The sequence below is a fragment of the Centruroides vittatus genome, unplaced genomic scaffold, assembly GCF_030686945.1.
Source record: "Centruroides vittatus isolate TY-2023 unplaced genomic scaffold, ASM3068694v2 scaffold_861, whole genome shotgun sequence".
In the NCBI taxonomy this organism is placed as follows: Eukaryota; Metazoa; Arthropoda; class Arachnida; order Scorpiones; family Buthidae; genus Centruroides; species Centruroides vittatus.
In genome coordinates this window covers 8,396,812-8,420,351 of record NW_027122718.1, presented here as the reverse complement: position 1 = coordinate 8,420,351, position 23,540 = coordinate 8,396,812, and the positions used below count along the sequence as shown (strand labels likewise).

Here is a 23,540-nt window from a genome sequence, read left to right as displayed (position 1 = left end):
CTATCGTCAGCTGAACTTTCCTATTTTCTATCTCACAAATCATGGTACAAGGAGGTAATTCTCTACTTCTTGATTTATTGATTCCCGCTAATTGTGGTACGTCGGGACCTACTGACGGTCGATTTATTTCGCTGTTTCGGTCTCTAAATGCAACTGATGTGACTCTGTCGGGGTCTCGCGTTTGTTTATTGTCTACCGGTCTATTTTCAGGGGCAGGCAACGCTAAAAATCGAGGAGCGGCTACGTTGTTCGGTGTGCGCTCCATTTCGAAGCTACTTCCAGGCCAACCTGGACCGTAACGCGGGGGATAAAAGGGCAACGGGGCACCTTGTCGGTTGGTTTCGTATTCGAATTGTCTAAATCGCGCAGGGGAAAAGGGTATTTGTCCTGACCGACTAGCTCTAAAGGCGTTTGGCAGATTTCTAATGGGGGTTTGCCATTCGGGGGCTTCTTGATTCGCTCCCCACCTCCCGGGATACTGAGGAAAAGCGTTTCCCCCGTACCAGTCGAGTGGCGACGGCATATAACCTCCGTATTCTGCCCAATTAGGATTCATCGCGCGAAATTTTGGTGATCCATCCCCACTCCCTCTCCAAGGGGGCATTGGACCTTGTTCCGAATAGGGACCGTAGCAAGGATATCGCGCACGGGGTTGTCTTTGCAGATTGGCGGGCTGAGATCGCGAGGGAAATTGTTGCGGCGGGCGTCGCTGCGCATTCGGGGAATGCCGTGGATTTCGCATCCCATCATTCGCTCTATCAGTTCCTTGTGTCCGGTTTGTTCGCGAGGGCTCATCTGTTTGGAAATTGTTTATGGGCTTAGGCGCGGGCGATTGATCGAGTCTTTTCCCTATTGTCGCTAATTGCTTCGAAAGCTGCGCGATTTTTGCGTCGAGAGCCGATTCTCTTCGTGAGTTTGATTCTTCCGCCAGCGTGTCGTGGCTTTCCACTGCATCAGTGATGCCGGCAATTGAATTTCGCGTCTTTCCCGCCAATTGATCTATCGTTTCTTCGCGAATAGCTATTTTTAATGCATCAGCGAAAGTTTCTGGGTCATGAGTCATGACTCTTCTTTTTAGCTTGTCGGTTAAGCCATGCAGGAACTGAACGCGCAATTTCTCGTCCAGTTCACGCTGTTGGCAGCGTTTGATAATTGCGTTTTCCTCTTCGTTCGCACCCGTCTGATCTATGCTTGTCGCGCTAGCAAGGGACTGCAAGCGGACCGCGAATTCTTGGACCATCTCGTCTCTCTTTTGAGAGCATGTATGGAATTTCTGGACACGTATGCTGTATGGTTCTTGGTCAAAACGCTGGATCATCAGCTTCCGAAAAGTTTCAAAGTCCGTTACGCTCTTCATGCTGAGGTCTCGCCATGCAAAATCTCGGGCTACACCCGCGAGTTTGCACTTGGCTATGCTCAAGCACTGCCGAGGGGTCCATCCTGCCAGACTAGCAATCTCTCCTAACGTATCGAAGAAATCGGTGACGCGCCCTGATTCACCCGAAAACGTCGGGATCAATCCTCCAAACGCGGAAAAGGAGGGAAGAGAACCGCCACTGCCACCGTCACGAGGTCGCGTCGGGACACTCGCATCTGCCTCCATCGTTCGACCCACTTGTTAGAAAAACTCTTTGTCGGCGTAACCTACTAAAGTTTTGTGGGGCTATTAAATCCCGAGCTTCTGACACCAATGTAAGCTGCCGACATATGGGGGCAATTAGTTAATTGCACGTCAGGAAAAACCTAGGGACCGATCGTATGTGGGTGGTGGCGGCAGAGGCAAAGATGACAAGTGTCTTACAATAACCGTTTATTTTAACCTCAAAACAAACTTACAAGGTAGGCCTACAGTACAAGATGCGATCTAGATCGTCTGCGGCAGAAGGCGCTCCGGATGACGGCGATCGGAGAAGGCTGTCGGAGTCGTCGGTAAAGCCCCGGGGCAGTCGGGTAGGAGAGTCCGATGGGGTCGGTGACGGACGTCGGCGAAGGAGTAGGTGGCTGGTTGGAGTACCGTCGTCCACTTCCGGGTAGAAAGCTCCGTCGTCTCCCCTTCTGACCTTGATACGGGGGTTTTTATACGATTTTCCCCCGAATCTTCCCTCTTGATTGGTCTTAAGTCCCTTTTTCCTTTTTTCGATTGGTCAGTCTACTGTTTCTAAGCAAGACGAAAACCAAATTCGGCCGGGGACGGCTCCCGGGCGTTGACAGCTACTCACATAATTTACACAGTTTGCCCCCTCTCGCGGACATCGGGCTGAACCGATCCGCCAAACGTTCTGTGGCTGCCCCCCCCTTCGCGACGATCCCGGGCTCATATGGTCTACAGGTGACCTTGACCATCTGTCTCTCTTCTTTCTCCCCTTTTTTGTTAATTGTTTACATCTCGACTCTTGTATACGAGCACCGCGACATTCCCTTCGTCGTTTATTACCGCGTTGTGTTTGTTTTAGAAGAAATGCTTTACAGATGTCCGGTTTATAGCCCGATGCGCGTTCTTGCTCCGATTGACTTTCCGAAATTTCCCGAGGTAGCGATCTTGTAAACAACCGAATTCTCGGCGCCATTTTAGGATCTTCACATCTTTACTGCCTATGCCCCACAGACTGGGCAACCGGAAACTGAGAAGGATGCATTCTGGCAGTTGCTTGACAACCAGGTGCAAAATGTGCTAGCTGAAGATTATGTCATTGTTGGTGGTGACTTCAATGGCCACACTGGTGAGACTGTTGATGCAAGTTGATGTCACAGCAGCAAAGGCTTTGGTTGTTGCAGTGACGATGGTGAATGCATGATTGACTTTGCTGACTCCCATGATCTTGTCCTCACCAACACCTGGTTCAAGAAACAATTGTTGCAATAGCCCACTTTCCACAGTGGAGACACAATGTCACAGATCAACTATGTCTTAGTTCAATGACACGACCTCCACACCATCATCAATGTAAAGGCCATACCATACGAGATGGTGGTGGCGCAACACCAACTTGTCATCGCGATGCTTCACATCAATCCACCACTACAGAAATTTAAATTTCAACTGCAGTTCATCAATATGCATAGCTTACCTATCATCTTTCAATAGACTCGTCCAATCATCCTGTAGTTTGAAGTTGTTTCGTCCAACCATATTTAAAGAGAGCTAGCAGAACATTGTAAAGGATAATGAACCTTTTTATAAAAAAAAACCATCAAAAAGTCCATTACTGTCGGAAGCTGGATACTTGTTTTTCTTAAAACTTATAGCCATTGTAACCCTGCTGAAGAGGGGCGTGATAGCCTGAAACACTGTTGTAAATGAAAGTATGTGTACAGGAGGCTCAATAAAGAAAGTCTGTTTTCTATAAGAACTTTTACTCAATTTTGCATAAACACTTAAACATTAATTATTAATAGGACTGTTAAACTGGTGTTAAGTTGACAAATATATTAAGAATCGAAATAAAGACAACAAGGCAATAATAATTAGACTTTTATCAAATTCGTTCAAATTTTAAAAAGCAACTTGGATGGTGTGAAAGTTTTCATCATAAAATTAATTGTTAGTTTTAAGTATTTCCAGGTAACTATTTTATATATTATTTTACATTTCACTTATTTTATTTTACTACTGTTTGTTTTTTTTTGTATTGTATTTTTTACCTTTTAAATATTTTTCTTTCTCACACCATCCAAGCTTTAAGCTACTACAGAATCCTATTTCATTCATTAAATTTTTTAAATATATATCTAGTTGTTTATATTCTTATTATTGTAATAGTAATTTCTTGTATTTGTATTATTGTAAAATTCTCTTAATTGCATCTAAATGACACCTTCTGTTAATAGCCTTAAGATTTTTCTACAAAATATAAGAATGGCCTATAAAAGAGCACCCAATATCTATAGCTTACTATGGAACGATAAAGACTGTAAAAAAGAAGAGAAAGCTGGAGTATATAAAATACCATTTGAAAATCAAGTTAGAAATTGAAAAAGATTATGTGGGTGTAATTAGAAGAAACCTGGCAGTACGTCTGCAAGAACATAGATACAATGTTGACAAAGGACACAACAACACAATATTAGCAATTATGGTGCAGACTGAAGGAACAATTGTAAAATGGGAAGAGGCAAAAGTCATTAAAACAGTGACTCTCCATCCATGGCATTGGAGATGGAAAAGGTGGAAATTTATAAAAGTAAAATGAAAAATCATTGCCTAAACGCTAGGGATGCTAAATGCACTTCCAACAGCATGGAAATACATAATAGAAAAATACGACTTAAAAACTCTTAAATCAAGTTTCTTTCTAGTTAGCTTTGTTTACTATGTTTAATTTGTTTATTTTATTTATTTAATATACACACTTCTTTCAATTTATTTTAAAATTAAAGTATTTTTTGAATTTTAAAAATGTAAAATATTTGAAAATGATATGTTCCATTTTGGAACATTTATAATGTTAAACCTGATGATAGCCTATATTAAATAGGTTGAAAGTGTTTGTAAAAATGAAAGAATTTTAAGCTCAGCAAAATTTAGCTGTTGGTGAAACTGAAGTGAATTATTTGCTGAGAAAGCAGTGGATAGATAATGAATAGTTTCTTTCATTTATGAATTGTTACAAAATAGTAATCAAAAATATTTGTTGAAAATGCAGGATTAGTAAAAACTTGAAATAATAGACTAGTTAGTTAATCCAAATATTTTCTACAGCATAAATTTATTGTAATGAATATATTGACTAATTATTTTTAGTTACTACAGTTAAGGATAGCAAAATGAATATAAAGCATGGGCTATAAATTTGATATACCTGATATAAAATACCAAATTTACAACCTATGTTTTATGATCTTTCGGCTCAAAGTCATTTTTTACGGAAATATTTGGAAAACTTGGTTTACAGTATATATATATGTTCAAAAGAACTGAAAAACTAATCTTTTGCCAAGAGTTTGCTATTCATACAGAAGTTTTTCTGACAATAAATTAATGGTTTTGAGTAATTATTCCTCCCTGAGAGAAGTCTATAATGATTTTAAAAACATTACAGTTTTGTTAATAATTAAATTATATCATTTTTTGTTAATTCAATGAAAGAATTAACAGAAGTGCAATAATAAAAACAACATAAACAAATAACTCAATTTTTGTTAGATCAATTTATGAAATATTGTAAAGATACTATGCAAACCTACTGCAACAGGAAAAATCTCCTAATGCACCAAATAAGATTGATTTGACTTAATTTTAAAATTTTAAATTAACAAATATTTACAATAATTATTTAATATAAAGTTGTTACAATTTTCAGTTTGTTCACAATTGTATCATAATTTTTATTATCAAATTTTTGTTAGTTATGGAATTATATTATATTTTTTATTATGTTCTATTTAAATATTTAAATTTTATAATTTATTTTAATATTCTCTAAAATATAACCAAATAAAAAATTTTAAAACTATTACTTACATTCAAATTTTTTCTTAAGTTTGGAGATAATTTAAAACTTAAAACATTACCCCTAGTAAACAAAATATTTTTTCATTATTCTAAAATTTTTATATTTATTCTTATTCTTATATTCCTGTAAGTAATAGATTAATTCATTTTTATAAAATATAAATACATACTGCAAGAAAAAAAATTGGAACATTAAGCATATATCAAGATTACAAATGAAAGCATAATCATTTGTGCATATTGAAAAATTAACAATGTTCTGATGGAGGAAGTTAAGGGAAGAAGTGAATAAGGTGTTGACTCTCTTGTTCAGCAATATTTATTTGAATATGGTAGGATAGGCAATTGTATAGCTCTGCAAAGCTTCCTGAGAGATACTGTGATATACATCATGGATTTGTTGCTTCAACTGATAGTATGCTTGGAAGAATTGTAAAAAAACTATAACAATAACAAATAAACATTTGTATTAAATTTTTCTAACATATGTATCAAAAAGATCACGTTTATGTTATTTCTGCTTGTCACTTTCTCCTCACTGTTTAATCTACATTTTTACACTAGGACATACACATTTTACAACATAGCAAACTTTCATAGCATTTGCATGACCTTTTTGTATATAAACATCTCAATAACTCAAAGTATTATTAATCATCCAATTATCAGCCAAATTAATTGGGGAAATTATGTGATTAGAAATTGAAGTGTAATGTTGCCTAGTTAATTTGGCTAATGGTTGGATGATGTCTTTTTGTGTTGCAAATTTTTCCTGCAGTATATTTTTAAATCATTTTTTTCCAAAAATAAAAAAAATTCAAGGAAATGTTTAATGCATAAGTTTTTAATTAAATATTTCACTTCAATGTAAAAATAATTCTATACCTGAATCCAGTTTAAGTTCATTTTCATCACAAATACAATTTCATGTTAAGAATAAAGAAATCATATGCATTTATAAAAATGTTACTATTGATGTTGCTGAAATTATGATAAATACTTTGTAATAAAATAATAAGGGTTTGTGTTCTGAAGACCATGTGTTCTGTCACGTAACCAGCTCCTTGGGTGGGCCACAGAGTAAAGAAGGGATGGGCATTCTTGATGACAACCGTAAAACCCAGATCAAAGAGGAAGAGAGGGAAATTGCGCATGCTCAACGGAAGAAGTGGGACTTTTTAGGAAGAAAGAAAGAGGAGAGATGATGTGTAGACGAGAGAGTCGCAAGTTTGTCTTTTTTTTTTGTTTATTGTTTCCTTTGTTTTAGTATTTGTTATAGCGAAAAGACAGAGAAGTGATCAGAAGGACTAAAATAAACTTTAAATTCCTTGCATTGGAGTCATAGAGAGTGTGATTTATTTTTTAAAGTTTCTTTTTTGTTTTTTTCTTGCATGGGGAATACTCTAAAGATTGAGTACTTCCCCACAGGTTATTATTTGAGAACAATTCTAGCTTCTTCAAACTTAAAATATTAAAATTTGATTGTTTCAAAAAAAATTTGAAAAATCTGTTTGATTATTCTAAACCTTTATTATTTTTAAATCTGAAGTAATTTTAATTGTTATCAAGAAAAAATATTTACTATCTAATTAAAATATTTATTAAAATTTTGAGAATGAATACAAAATAATTTTGATAAGTAATGCTTTTTTAAGTGGTACTGAGGTAGCTCAGATAATATTGTATATGTCCATAATGCAAGATATTATGAATTTATGTTTTTTTGTTAGACTTGTTAAGCTTGTTTGAAATTATTATTATTGTTATTATTAGTTAAATTCATAGAACCAGTTATGTGAACAACGAACAAAACATTACAAAACTTAATTAATGAAAAGTCAACACTAGAAAAAGTCACAAGACTGATGATTCCCTAAGAGATTGTTACCAGTGCCACCAGCCTATTTTCATTTAAATGAAAAACATCTGTTACAAAATCATTATGATATAATATGATCACAATATATTAAACATATAAACACTGTATTTATAAATAATCTCACTCATCGTATTTCAACACTTTTCACATAATATGTTTTGGCATTACTTTGCATAGATATGGATTATTAAATTTATTATTCTAACGAGTTTCTGGTATGATCAAGAGAATAATGACCATGATGTTTGATTTATCACTATATTCCATTCTAATAGTTACAAAAAGAGTGCCTTTATTTCACTCTTCCTTGTGGCTACATGGTATGCAAAGTAAAAAATTTTTATCTTTCTCTTCACATGATTCATATAATATAAATTTGATGGTATTTACTCTTATCATTCATAACTTTATCTGGAAGGGATTATTTTCTCCAAAAGCAATTTTATCAATTGTGATGATGATAAACAATTTCTTGAATTATAAATTTTTTGAGAAATATTAAAACACAAACAAATAATACTAAAAGAAAATATTTTTTAAAGATTTAAATATAATATAAAGAAGTACCTGTTATCTCCAACAATTATTATTGGATGCATACTATTAAATGCAATGTGATTTGCATTTGTTTTCTTTCCAGATGTCACAACTTGTTGACAAATGTAGCTTTCTTTATTTACAGTAAGATCATACACATAAATCTAAAATATATTTAAAAATTTAAAATGTTAGTGTTATTATTATATTGAAAAAATAATGCAATAAGAAAAAAATAAACTGAGAAACAAAATGATGGAAAAACTTCTGATAAGAGGACATAGAGAAAAAAAGTTCATAAAATACAGCCTTATCTCATTATGTAACTCTATTAAGTTCCAAAACCTCAACCAATTTCCCTAAATAATACACTTAAAAAAAAAAAAACTGTTTTACTTATCAAAATTCATGTTTTTAGCATGATATTAAACATTACAAATGTCAATTTACAAGGTAACAAAAGAAAATTTTTATTTACAGTTATATTTAGTTAATTATATAATTTTTTCCCTTTAGTCTCAATTACTTTGAGTTTTGGTATTGAGTTATGTTAAACATAAACTGCAAACTCAATGTTTTCCAACTAAAATATGAGAATCCAAGGACTATTTTTTTAATATAAGCTGACCCCCCTAATATATTTTATTAGGGGGGTCAGCTACTATTGTCTTTGTGACATTGTTGTATTTTCTGTACATAAATAAATAAATAAATATATATATATATAAATAAACAATATTTGTATTTGTAAATATTTATAAAAAGTTAAACAAGCCAAAAGAGCAACTTTTTGCTTGTTTAAAACAGCAAAAAAGAACAAATGCCAACAAGAAAGTTAACAAGATGTTATCAACTTCTAACTTCCCTTCAACTATGATACATCTTCCTTTGATTACAACTCATTCAAGGAATTGTCATTTAAATTGTTGGATTAAACAATGGGTAGGAACTACACCAAGATAACCAAATTTAATTTTCTTGGATTAAAAAAAACACAGTACATGTAATTTAATTTTTACCTCTATAACTTAATACTAGGGTCAGATACATTGTTCTTCATTGGCAACACTTGATAATAGCATCAATTCCACATGTTAACAAGGAATATAATCCTTTTTTTAAGGTGCCACTGCAAAACACCATGACACAAATGTCACAATGTTAAAAGTAGCCACTGAATAACCAACTTTACTTTTTAATTAAAATTTAGCAACATATAGAAATAGTCACTTGTGACCGTCAGCCATATTGTATATATATATTTTATTGTATATAGTTGTAATCCTATCTTATTTTTGCAATTTCCTCCTTTTTCCTTTGTCTATTCTTTCTTAAACTTTCCATGACCATTATCGCCGTGGGGCTGGATTAGCCGTTCTGAGAATAGGTAGGGACAATAGCAGGTAGTGTGGCCTGGGGAAAAAGTGGCTAAGAGAGGGGTCACTTTTCGACTAGATACGAAGAGAGTCGGACAAAAAGAGCGAGGCTCAATCGTGATTTCCGAGAGAGGAAAGAAGTTTGCGATAGTCTAGTGAAGAACCGAAATATAGAGACCAGCATATTGAAGAACCCCAATAATTGAGAGACGAAAGGATAGTGAAGAAAGCCACTATCGTCGAACCCAGGTCCTACACAAAGTACGTATCTGCCGAAAAAGAGAAAACCCCGGGTGAATCATCCCTTCATTTCTTCTACCTTTCCGCTATCCTATCTTTCTTATTTTTCCTTAATATTAAGTTAGATTTAAGCTAGATTTAAGTTAGGTTAGTCACGCGATTACGAGGGACTGATTGTTACGCACTTGAAAATTAACACACCATTGTGCTTTGTTTAGGGACAGAGAGTCCCCTGTGTGAAACACCTTGAATTGTAAGTCAGTTGGGATTCCTTAACAACAAAAACCTTATTTGTTCTAAATGGAATAAAGGAACATTGTCTATTATTGTAGTCATTGCAGTGTCCTTTTCTGTACGTTTTATTCGCGGGCCGTACTGCCTCACTTTTATAGAACACCACACACTATTGGTATGTAATTAATATGTATGTGAATTTGCACAAATAATACCTTTACAAAAATTTCACTATTTAGACTAGCATCATTGCTATGCTATAAAACTTGTCATTTTTGGTAACTTGTCACCTTCTCAGTTCATATTAAGTTGAGTTTGCAAGACTCTACTATAATTATAAATACAGTAAGTTCCTAATATATTTATAAAATATTTGACTTGTGTAAATTCAGACACACTGTTGCAATACTTAGGTTTATAACTAACAATGCCATCTGTTAACCATCACTTTGAACATACATAATAAATGGTAAAAGATAATCAAAGCTATATAATTTGTATTTATGAAAAAATTTTTTTTATTTTAAAATTAATAAAACAGATAATTGATTGTAATTAAAGTACTCTTATTCAATACTGTCTTGAGAGATATCTATCAGCCCAAAAGCAACAAAATCTGATATGGTGACATTTCCAGACATATGGAAGACATTTCTGTAGAAAAAATTAGTACCAAAACACACCAATATGATACTTTCGGCACTGCAAACAACAAACATCTTCAGAATAAAAAAATATAGAAGAAACTAAGTCATTTTCATTCTTGTCATGTCCAATCACAGGGAACAAAAACAGATTTTTAAAAGTTTTTGGCTTATCATCAGTGAACTTTTTAAATGTTTTACATAATTTTGCAGAGGCATAGGCTCTAATAAAAGGTTGTCTCTGTGAAGGAAAACTGTTTTGTTCCTGGTGATTGAACATGACAGAAGAATGAAGATAATTTTGTTTCTTCTATATTTTTATATTGTGAACTATACCGTCTGCCTTTTTAATTAAAAACAAATATCTTATTTGTACAAGACACTCTTGCTACACCTCAATGATGCAGGGGATACTTTTCAATATTGTGCTCATTCTGAAAGCATAAAGTCTGAAGGCAATAAACAATGTGTTCAATGGTCAGTCATATTAATCTTTTGTAATGCTTCTCATATGCAATTTTTTATAGCCTTTCAAGATTTGATGAACCATACTTTTTAAGTGTTCCTACAAATTAAACTGCTTTTTTGCTGCTTTCAGCACCAAAATTGTCAAATTAACGAGCTTTGGTAGATTTTTTCTCAGAAATGTCTTCTACATATCCTGAAATGCCACCATATCAAATTTGGTTGCATTTGGATTGCTAAATATCTCTCTAAACAACATTGAATATGAGTACTTTAATTATAATTACCATCCCAAGAACCTTATGTTTAATCATCGTCCAACCATCAGCCAAATTAATCGGGCAGAATTATGCTACAAATATTAATTCTGCCCGATTAATTTGGCTGATGGTTGGATGATTATTATAATCAGCAATATATGTTAAAAATACATCACATTTAAGCATCATTTGACTTATGCAAAACCTTAAGAACAAATTAACCATATATGTTGAAGTCTTTTTGTAATTTGATATATATTAATATACAAATGTATATAAAATATATATAAATTTGGAAGTAATAATAGAATACCTTTCTATCTGTAATAGCTGCAAAAATTGTTGATGAATATGGAGCCCATGAAACATCGTCTACTTTATGTTTCATATGAAATTCAAACAATGGTTCTCTAAAATAATAAGAATGTTTAATAAAATATATAATTTAATGCATTCAAAGTATCCAAAAAGATTGCATAATTTATATAATCTTTAGTTTTTAATTAAATCAACAGTTTTAGATTACTTTTTTAAAACAAATAATTTTCTTTTTTAAAAGTTTTTTAAATTTTATACTCTATGTTTTCTCCAAGTATGAAAAAATATAATAATTCATAGTATTTATAGATAGGTCACAAAGTCTGAAACACTGATTCAGCATTAAATAATGAAATATGAATAGACATTATTTCATTTGAATTTCCTTAGTAAGATTAGGGTAAAAAGTATTGAGTTTGGTAAAATCATATATTAATTAAACAACACAAGCAAAAAATCATTATACAGTGTAAAATTTCATTTTGTAAAATAATAAGTCTAATGGATCTTTCATTAAGTGTCATTTCATGATATGAAGTAATATTTGCTGTGTGTGAGGTCCTGCAAATGCTTAAACATTCACATCTCTTCTCTATAACTTTAGAAAAAAAAAAAAGGTAAAATTTTATTGAACTGTTTACTTCCCATCCAATTTATGGACGACTTCAAACTGTACATTGAATACCTTGTTAGACTAGATGTTGCTTTTTGGAGATTAGAAAAACTGGTTACGTGATAAAGGAACAAAGATTACACAAAAAACAACACTGACTTGACTCATGAAAGATCAGCACAAAAAAAAGGGAGAGTAAAACAAGGTCACTGTCACCAATGGTTCCCTGAGGGATAAACAGCACCACTAATCTTTTATAACACAACAGAAAAACATTTACAAACATCACTGCAACACAATGTAAAGTACATATCAATGTTATACAATATTTAATAATAACTTCAATTGTTAATTCCAACATAATTGTCAAGGAAAACAGGTATACACAGCCTGATTTAAAACAACGAGGGTCCTAAGTTTGATAAACATCTCTGGTTGTGATCAAATTTGGTGTTGAATTAATTGTTGATGCCAATCTCTTTCTACAGCCTGAAAAATTTCTAATTTCACCTGAAAACAAGTAGGGAACCAATCAAGTTATGAGGACAAAGATTTGAAACCAATTGAAATGTTATATTGAGGAACCCAATCTATATAAACTCATATCCCAAGGACATAAGGTGCTTTTGTTCAGTTTTCAGTTCACCCACTGTGTTCTTTTGAATTATTTCCATTTTGCCTGTATTCTTCATTGTCATTGACTCCTTTTTCCTTCACCATGCTTTCTGTGTGTACTTCTCTTCAACTGGATTTGACCATTCTATTCCACTTTATGGATCCCAGACTCTATAGTCCTTCTCAAGAAAAGTTTTGAATTTTCTCATGTAGATATGTGAATGCTTTGTGGCTGTCAGCCATATTGTGGTTTTTTTTTTTTTTTAATAGTTTGTAAGTTCTATATATATTCTTCTTCCTTCGTTTCTACTTTCTTATTCCTTTCCTTTGTCTCAAAGCAATTCATATGTAAACTGTCACCGCTTGAGGGAAAGGATTACCCTTTCCAAGAATCGTGAGTTAAACAGAGGGAAAAGATTAAGACTTCCCTGAATTTGGGGAAATAGACAAAGGAAGTATGAGCCCAGAGCAGCGTAAGAGTGGAGAGTAGTCACTTTTTAGGTTGGACCTTGAGGAAGACAGACGTCGGACGCAGTGCTCCAGACTCGAAAGAGGGTGAAAGAGAGGAGACTGCAGTCAAGAGACAGAGAACCTGAGAAGACCAGGGAGAGAAAGAGATACAAGGATCCATAGGACATTCAGAAAGAGAGAATCTAGACATAGAACCGCTTGTTTATTAGAGAAAGAGAAAGGATCGTGATTGTGAGGACAAAAATCGTTAAGGACATCGATCAGACAACTTGGATCCAGGTACTTACTACTTTCTTTCCTATCGTTCCATTGCTTTCCTAAGTCTATCCTTTTCTTTTCCTTATTATTTTAAGCTAGATGTAAGTTTAGTTTTAAGTTAATCATTAAGGTTATTCGTTTGTCCTTTGTTACACACGCGTGTGGAATCCACCTGTAAAAATAATAGGAGGCGACTCACTCCCCTGTAAAGATATAGAAGTGAAATTCTGTCGAGTTGGGATCCGTGTATTAAAAGAACCGTGTTTGGAGGAAATAAAAAGGAATATTCATCGTGTGAATTTTTATCTCTGCATTGTTATTTGTAACCGTTACTCGCGGACCCACAAATATCTCCTTCTGAACAACCACAGCTTCACTAGTCTACATAAGAGTCACTTAACTTATGGACTTATGTATGGAAAATTGTTAAAACCAAAGTAATTGTAAAGACATCTCTCTTCTCTCCTCTCTCAATAAATGGCTTTTACAATGTAAGAATAAGAACTTCTTCCCAACTCCTTTTCATTCACACCACCCAGTCATAGCCTCTTTTGATCTCAAAGTCAAAATTTTACATCTTTGCTTCAATAGCTGATGGTGATGTCATGTGACTTCACACTATGTTTTGAATGGCAATTTACCATATACAGTATTATAAAACTTGTAATACTCATATTTTGAAAGCTAACAAAAAAGCAAAAAATTTGTTATACTTCACATTCATTTTTTTGACACCAAATCCTGTTTTGCTTCAACAACCATTTTTGAATTATCTTGTAAAATTTAAATTTATAAAATAATTAGTCAAATATATAATATAAATATATATAAATTTTTAAATCTTACTTTACATCATAATCCCAAATACAGACAAGCCAATCAGCACTACATGATATAAAAATTCTCGAATGATAAGGATTCCATTGTAATTTAGATATCCGTAATGAGTGATACTTATAAGTTTCTAAAAACCGTCCTGAATATGATAAAGAACATTTGTGTATTAATCCATCTTCTGTACCTACTATAAATAATGCCTTGTCATATTTATTGAATGAAAGAGCAGTCCCACAACCTGAAAATAATATTTCAGTTACTCATTATTGCTTAATAATTAATAAAAGTTGTTTTAATAACCAATTAAATAGAATAAAATCTTCAATTGTTAACATGCAAATCTGCATAAATGACTATCATTGGAAATATTAAAACTGTTATAAAAACATTTAAGCTTAAATTTTTAAAAAAATATGAAAATGGTTTAAGAGAGATCTATAGATCTTTTTAAGAATAAAATTTTCTAATAGCAAAAACTGCTATTAGAAACTTACTTATTCCTACAGCTAAGTTATAAACAATTCATGTACTGTACATTGAAGAATCTGAATAATGGCCATTGATAGGAACAAAAAATGGATATTGTTTGAAGATAGCTGTTGTTTGGAGACGGAGAATGCTTACATCAACATAACCAAATAGCAAATGTAATTAATATATCAAAAGCTAGCTTACAAACACAAACTACTACATATCCATAAACCATACTACAAATACACACTTCAGACTGTTATGTATGTAAACCTCCAGGAGATAACCCACACTGAATTGCCCCTTGACCTAGTTAGGCTTTGACCTCGCACCTCTGACCTTTGTCATGTTCCTTTGTCTTCGGTCAGTCGTGTGTTAGATGTAGTAACACTTAGACCTGGAGGCACAACGTTACATTGTATTATCACACAGTTATATTTCTATTATAATAAAGTTAATTATATACGTTAACAAGTAATCATTTATTTTACGGACACAACAATGGCGACGAGGATAAAATTGGCAACAAATTGGTGATAAGGATAAAATTGGCAACAAGGACAAAAAAGATATAAAAATGAGTGAACTTACGGAATTAATTTCAACTCTAGATGTGTTTATCAAGAAACTACAGAATCAGTCAGCGGAGATGAAACCAGAACTATCAATTCAACGAGTTCTCCAAACGCAAGCCTTAACCTTTGAAACTTACGACAAAACATCCAAGACTTTTGAAAACTATTCCCAACAACTGTATGACTTTCTCAAAATCAAAGGACTAACTGGAACAGACGCCATTACTGAAGAAGCTAAGGTAATGATATTAATCAATTGTCTTGGACCAAAACATTATCAGCTACTGACCAACCTAATGGCACCAGAAATATTCTCTAGGCAAACCTTTGCTGAATTAATGAAGTTGCTACAAAATCACCTAATTCCCAAACAAAATATCCTAACAGAACAGCATAAATTTTTGTCCAGAGTACATAATGGTGAGTCCATTTCAAATTATGTGACTTTGTTAAAACAACTCTCGAAAAGCACAGATTTCAAGTCTAGTTGTAACAATGCGGACTGTATAAAATCCATCATAGGTCTAATGTTAAGAGTACAATTCATACGTGGGTTATGAGATTCCAACATCCGTGAGAAAATTCTACAACAAACTAACTTAACCTTCGAACAGATGGTAGAAATTGCATTAGCCATAGAAGCTTCCAAAATTGAAAATGATGAAGTATATAAAAGTAACCACCTTGTTCATAAAATTATCAAAAATACTCAAATAAAATGACGCGGTGTCCTCTGTTGCTAATGTTATTGGTAGTTTAGAGTTGAAAAGAATTATAGCTAGCTGGATAAAGAGGCTACTGCTGTGTACTGGGCATGTAAGAAATTTTTTGATTATATCTATGGAAGGAATTTACTCTTATAGTCGACAATAAACCCATGATGACGATACTACATTTTGACAAGAAGCTACCTGTTTTGACAGCTACAAGAATGCTAAGATACACACACTTCCTTTCCAACTTCAATTATACCATCAAACATAGGAAGTCGATTGAACATACAAATGCCAATTACCTGTCATGGAACTCTATACCCTTAATAAGGAAAGAAGCCCTGACAGAAGACCACGATGATACTTATCATGACACTGTTGTTAAACGTATCTCAACTGGAACTATCACCACCAACGAAATTTGAAGAGAATCATAAATTGATAAGGAACTATCACAGATCAAAAACGACATTGTCAATGGCCATATGTACGACCCAAAAATATCCACACACCACGGAATTCTGTTTAGAGGACACAGCATAATCATCCCAAGAAGTTTACAGCCAGCAGTCCTGCAAGAGCTACACACTACACACACAGGAATCGTTCGAATGAAGGCCCTAGCCCAAAATTACTGTTACTGGCATAATATTGACTCTGATATCGAGAATACGGTTAAAAGTTGCAAAGAGTGCTGTGACATGAAGAAAAACCCAACAAAAGCCCCAATATACAGATGGGAAACACCTACAAAAAACTGGCAATGTATACACATCAATTATGCAGGACCATTTATGAATCATTATTTCTTTATTGTTGTTGATGCCAAATCAAAGTGGTCAGAAATATTCTATACAAAGAAAACACCAGACACATCCATCACAATTCATTTTCTATGTGAACTCTTTGGTCTTTGGTCTACCTGATAATGCAAGTATTTTTAAGTCACAAGAATTTCAAGAGTTTTGTTTGAGAAATGGAATCTGTCAAAATTTAATAGCACTGGGACACTCAGCCACAAATGGCCAGGCTGAAAGATACTGTCACACCTTAAAAACACATCTCAAATGTATGAAGTATGAAAGTGATACTCTACATCAGAAACTCCACGAATTACTATTCCGGTATAGAGCGACTCCCTTATCTAACGGAAAAAGTCCAGCAGAAAACTTATGTTGCTGTACGCCATATGTAAATAGTAATCATATATTTGTATTTTATAATTTTATTCTTGTTTCCATTCCTCTTTCTTAGTTTTCCCATTTGTTCTTTTGTCTATTCTATCTGGAATTTTCCTATTCGATCTTCCTTTCCATATATGGTCATAGAAAATCTTCAGAACAATAGGAGGGCATGCAGCCCTGAGGGCAAAAGAGAGAGTAAGAGCAGAGTTGGGGTTCGGACCGTGGCATGAATGACGTGTATGACAACCCTTCCAGTACATTTTAGTTTTGTATGGAGGAAACGAGGGACATGAGATGTCGAATAGAAGATTACTGATAAGTTATTGAAGGACTTAAGAATATACCATGCTTGTTACAGCATAGTGACTAATTCGACGAATAGAGAACAGGACGTTCTGATATATGACTTGAGGAAGAAAGTCCAAGCATAAGTGACCATTCATAAAGATCCTGGAACTAAGATTTGGGTACCCCCTTTCCTATCTCTTACTTCTGCTCTATCCCCTATTCTTTCTCTTAGTTATATGAGTATAGATGTGTATTTTAGTTATAGATTATTTTTATATCATTTGTAATATGCTACGAGACCAATGTTAAAATTATAAGAAGCTTTATAGTTATTGTCACACATTGTAAATCGGTCAAGTTATATGTCTAGTGTAATAATTTGGGTGATGCATATCACATATTGGAATCGAGACTATCTGGCATCCTATAAAACAACCTGTACTTTATTTTGGGTAGAAAGATTAAAGTTTTACTTTGTGTATATATAAATATCTTGGTTATTTGTAAAACTTGTAATTTCACACTTATTAGGACATACAATAAGAACAAAATTAGATCTGCTCAAACCTCAGGCACAAGCTTCCCAAAGGAACATAACCAAACAACTGAAATTCTACAAATTTTATCGTGTGGGAGATCATGCACAATCCCGAAATTACACAACTTCCGGTCCTTGGAAAGATGGTATTGTTGCTGAATGACTAGGTCGACGATGGATACGTAATAAAAAGGCATTACAATCAACTATGCCTGTGTGAAATTAACAAACAGACAAATCCTATTCAGATCGGATTCGACTTCAACAAAAAGAAAATTGACAGGTGTAAAGACATACTAAACAATAGAGACTCATCCCCAGCTAGTGCTAGTCCATACCCAAGCACAATTAGTTATGATGAAGGAACTAACGACTTTACCCAACAAAAAAGAGACAATGATGAAAACAACTTCCGAACAGCCCCAGAGAAGGAGGAGGGAGAATCAAGCTGAATGATGACAAACTCAAATGAATCAGAGTCTTGACGATCAACTCAAATACAAAGGCCGGTACAACGCCTAAATCTTTAAACGAACAAATTTTAAACATTTTATTAAGTGTGGGAGAATTGTTATGTATATAAACTTCCAGGGATAACCCACACCAAATTGCCCCTTGACCTAGTTAGGCGACCCCGCACCTCTGACCTTTGTCGTGTTTTTTTGTCTTTGGTCAGTCATGCGTTACTTGAAGTAACACTTAGACCTGAAGGCACAATGTTATGTTGTATTATCACACAGTTACGTTTCTATTATAATAAAGTTAATTATATATGTTAACAAGTAATCGTTTATTTTACGGATACAACACAGACAGTCATAGAAAACAACACACAAAGTATACTGTGACCAAGCTATACTTTACATACTCACAGACAAAACAATCTATCACAATGGACCAAATATCACATTCACTGGCAAACAAAACAAAGTAGACATAGCTGTTTCAAACATACATAATATACAAAACAAATACACTAAAAAAATTTAGTAAATAATATAAAAATATGTATCTGGAATTTGTCTATGAAATAAAGCATGTATGGAGAATGAATAAGATACTTATTGTGCCAATAATTCTTTCCTGCAAAAATATCATACCATATACACTATGCAAAAGTTTAGAAACATTACAACTTCACATCATATTTATCACATTGCAAAAAACAGTCATACTAAATTTAGACATATAATTAAAAAATTCTTAAACACAGACATGCATGAATATCATATAACTACAGTAAGTTTTTCTGTAGTTGTGCCTTGGCATTTTGTCTGGCATAAGACTGGGTATCAGTATTAACCAAAAAGGATTCATTTCACCAAAATAATAATAATAATAAAATTTTAATATATTTTTTATGAACATCAATTTTATATTAACAATGTCTTTTTTATTTACATATCATAATATTGTAAGTTTGCTATATACCCATCATTAAATAAAATTTTCAGTTAAAGTTTACAAGATACTAAAATTATAAATTCACATTTCTAATGAAAAATGAATAAAAATCAAAAAAGATACATCCACACTACTCCTAATTATTATTTACATGTTAGAATTTTCTCATTATTATAAATATAAAACCATTTTGTATAAAAATGAAAAAAAATAATTTTGAAATAAAAAATATTTCAATTAAAAACAGATATTCTCTTTTTAGTTTTTTTTTACTAAAGCTTTAATAAAGATACTTTTATTTAAATTTTAAATATATTTATCTTCAGAATTAGTTTTGAAAAATAAAAATACACTTAACAAATAATGTAAAATCTCCTAACTTCTATAATAAAGATTTCTTAACTTATTAAGAATTTCATTTTGTATATATGTAGAGCAATATCTTAAAGCTAAAACTTTTTTAAAAAAAGATAAAAATTGAATATTACTAATTGTTTCTAATTGAATTCCTTCTGGTCCTTCTAAATGACAATCTTCTTTCTTCAAAACAACAATTTCTGAACATTTTAATTCATTCTACACATTAATAAAATAAAATTTAATAAAAATATTAATTGAAATAAAATAATTTTCTTATATATATATATATAACACACATTAGAAGAATATATGTAAAACCAGATAACAATTCTGAAAACTCCTACCTAACACTGGTTATTATTAGATAAAAACAAACACTATAAACATCTAAGATACCAGCGAGAAAAATGGACACAAAGTGTGAACGGACATGGTCAGGCAGTACAATATCCATTTAACATGGGCGAAAACATTCACACTTCATGTTCATTTTTGTCGCTGGTATCTTAAGTGTTTGTAGTGTTCATTTTTATCAGATAACAATTTTTTTTAGTTTTCTTTTTTGTGATCTTGTATTCTAATTTTATAAATAAGATTATTTATTCATAGAAAATTATTACTGTACTGGTCCAATATAAATTGACTCCAAATATAAGCCAACTTTCAATTTTGAAATCCTTACTTTTTCGAAAAATTAGGACTTGAATATAAGTTGACCAAATGATCTTCCATATTGTGGACTGTAATAAGGCTAATTTAATAATTAGAGTGAATTAATTTATAAGTTGGCCTTTATTATTCATTTTATTGGCATACAAAAATAATTAGCAATTTGCATTAAAAAACTTGAAAATACTGCACTCTTAGAAACGAATAAAACTTGAAAAGTTATTGAAACAATACTTCATCACTCATCTTCATCGAAACTGCCATTGTCATCATTCCTGTTTCCTATTTCATTGCCATCATGGTCTTCAGCCACTTTGAACAACATATCATCCTCTGTTCTGTCCATTCTGTCCAAGTTGTTGATAACACATTTTTTAAAGCCCTTTATAATTGTATCTTCACCAACAATCTCTCATAATTAGACTGTTGTTATAACTATTTACATGAATATGTGAATTTTTATTACTTTTTATCTATGCAATTGATTATGAAATTTAGTTGCATTCAATTACATTTCTTTCTTTTCAAAATTAATTAGAAATAAATTTTTAAAATTTGTATTTACAAATATCTGGGAACCAACCAGCATAAATGAATTTCTTTTCTTTTGTTTTCTTAGTAATTTTTACAAATCAAATTTAAATCATATCTAATTGAGCAGAACTTGCACTCAAAGAGTTTGTTTTTTAGACAGAAATACATGCATCAGATACTTATAAGTGACAAATCATAACTCATTGTTTTTTTTTTGTTGCTATCAATAAAAATGAAATTAATAAAAATCATACAGTGAAACTGAGACAATGTCCTATGCATCAGGTAGTAGACTGTCCAGCATATACATCATGTCAGGGAAGTATGCATTCCAGAAAGTGTACTTGCAGTTTTATGACCATCAACAACAAAACCAAAAAGTTGTATTTTGTTTTCACTTGTCTTATTTTATTTTAAAACTGTCTAAAACATTTTTTATAAAAGCAAAAAATAGTTATAATATAAATTTACACTTTACATCAGAATAAACTTTGCAGTAAATTTTCAAGAATCTTCCCCAAACTTTTGATGATCACTCAATTAGTAGACTCCTAGGAGTAAAATAAAGTTACAAAAATAAAATTTCTGTAGAAGTTATCAAAACTGACTAAATTCTGTTGAATACAATAAAAATAATCAACACAGTTTGGCTGATTGTATTTGAACAATCAACTAATTGATCATTTGCAATCATACTAAACACTTAATTCCAATGCCTAATTTGCAGGCTGCAGCACACCACCCCCAGCCAAGTTGTGACCTGTCATCAATGCACTGAATTTTAGCATGCGTAATTCTACATGTACGACGGATGTACCCATATGATCAAATCCTACATAAATGTAGGAGTTGATCATATGGGACAGAGGGGCATATTCCCCGACTTTTTGTACTAGAAAATTGTCCCTCTCCCAATGTATTTTTATTTTATATCATACAACAAAAATTAAAAAGCAGAAAAACTACCATACACAACAAATATATCTTACATCGTATATCCAATCAAAACCCAACAATGAGAAATTTTTCTTATTCATTATCATTGGCCAATTCCTCCAATTTTTATACAGATTCAACTATTCAAAGAAAATTTATACAGATGACCACAGATAATTATTGAAATCAAAGAAAACTTTAATCAGACTCAAATACAGTAGTGAACCGAAAATCGGAATCAATTGGGGACTGGGGTTGTTCAGATTAGGGATTTGTTCCGATTACGGTTTATGTACAAAAAAATATATTAACCTGTCCGATGTTCAAATTTTTCTCCGTTGCGTGTCGCTTCCTGTTGAATTTTCGTTGATTTTAAGCCTAACGAAAATTTTTATAATAATAATCGAGGCTATCGTATCGTTAAAAATTATTTCTGCATTTTGTACAAACAAAATAAATATATTGAAGAATATAAAAACATGAAAATTATACCTTAGAAGTAAATTTAGTATCAAAAACGTTTGATTCAGCACGACACAGTCCGACTGAAAATCGTGCCGATTACTGGCGATTTTGATTACCGGGGTGCCGATTTACGAGTCTCTACTGTATATGTTTAGAGCAATTGTTTGTTCCTCTAAAAGTGGAAAAAATCATTGACTAATATTTATACCAATAAAGTATAGTTCTATAAATGACGTAACATGTCAAAAATGAAATTCATGTAATTTCTATCATCAAATTTTATTGATAATTAAAATTTGCAATTATCTTACTTTAAAATGATAATTGTTATTTATAGTTAAGCATTAAAAATAATATATATTGGAAATATTGCCAATTAAAATAAATTAGAATAAAATGAATGAATGCAGTACTGCTGATATTTCCTACTATTGATAAAGCATTAATAATTTTAAAGCAAGATAAAAATAAAATATTAACTGTAAATCAATAGTTTGAAATTCAAAACAAATATTCTATTTAATTTTTGAATTTAAAACCATTAATATTATAATTATTTTATCAATACTTAAAACTATGGCTGCATGCCATTATTGTATAGTTATAATTCATTTTATTTTAGAATATTATATTTCCCTTTCCTCTTTCTATTGCTATTATCTTTCCTACTGGAATTTTCCTTCAACTCGTTCTTAATGGTGTAACCACAGGTGGTCCCTTAGGAACAATGGGATGGTATGCAACCCTCAGGGCAGACCACAAGGTCATTCTTAAGGTGGAACTGGACGAGAGGAGATGAGTGAAGGAAGCTTTCCAGCTTTTGTGGTGCCATGTGGAGAAGACAAAGAGATAGAAGAGAGTGAAATCTTGATAGTGAAAGTTCAAGAGTACTACTTCGTCCCAGTGTATTTGACTTAATAAGAGGTTTGATGGACAAAGCCAATATTCATTGTAATTAGAAAAAGTTCATCCTTTAGATCTATTGCAACAAGAGCACTGCCGATAATCTTGGGTACCCCTCTTTTTTTTGTCTTCTACTTTCTTCCTTGCTCTAAATCTACCTATTCTCTTAAATTAATAGCAGTTAGTTATAAGATAGTTGTAAGATATACCTATATATTCATATTTGTCCTTTGTAAAAATATTAATTAATTAAGATCCAATTTGTCACAATATTTCAATTTATGCCTTTCTATTATTGTTG

General features: G+C 32.3%; 1 protein-coding gene across 2 annotated transcripts in view; it reads right to left on the bottom strand.

The window, feature by feature from the left end:
• Positions 1-23,540, bottom strand: part of LOC136990009 (dynein axonemal intermediate chain 1) — an 85,625-nt gene that overhangs the window by 10,665 nt on the left and 51,420 nt on the right. For both annotated transcript variants that reach the window (XM_067288328.1, XM_067288329.1), the window contains 5 exons: positions 19,861-19,948; positions 14,209-14,437; positions 11,401-11,497; positions 7,899-8,032; positions 5,462-5,513 (listed from right to left, as the gene is read on the bottom strand). In XM_067288328.1, coding sequence (XP_067144429.1) covers positions 5,462-5,513; positions 7,899-8,032; positions 11,401-11,497; positions 14,209-14,437; positions 19,861-19,948 — 600 coding nt within the window. The remainder of the gene's footprint in view (positions 1-5,461; positions 5,514-7,898; positions 8,033-11,400; positions 11,498-14,208; positions 14,438-19,860; positions 19,949-23,540) is intronic.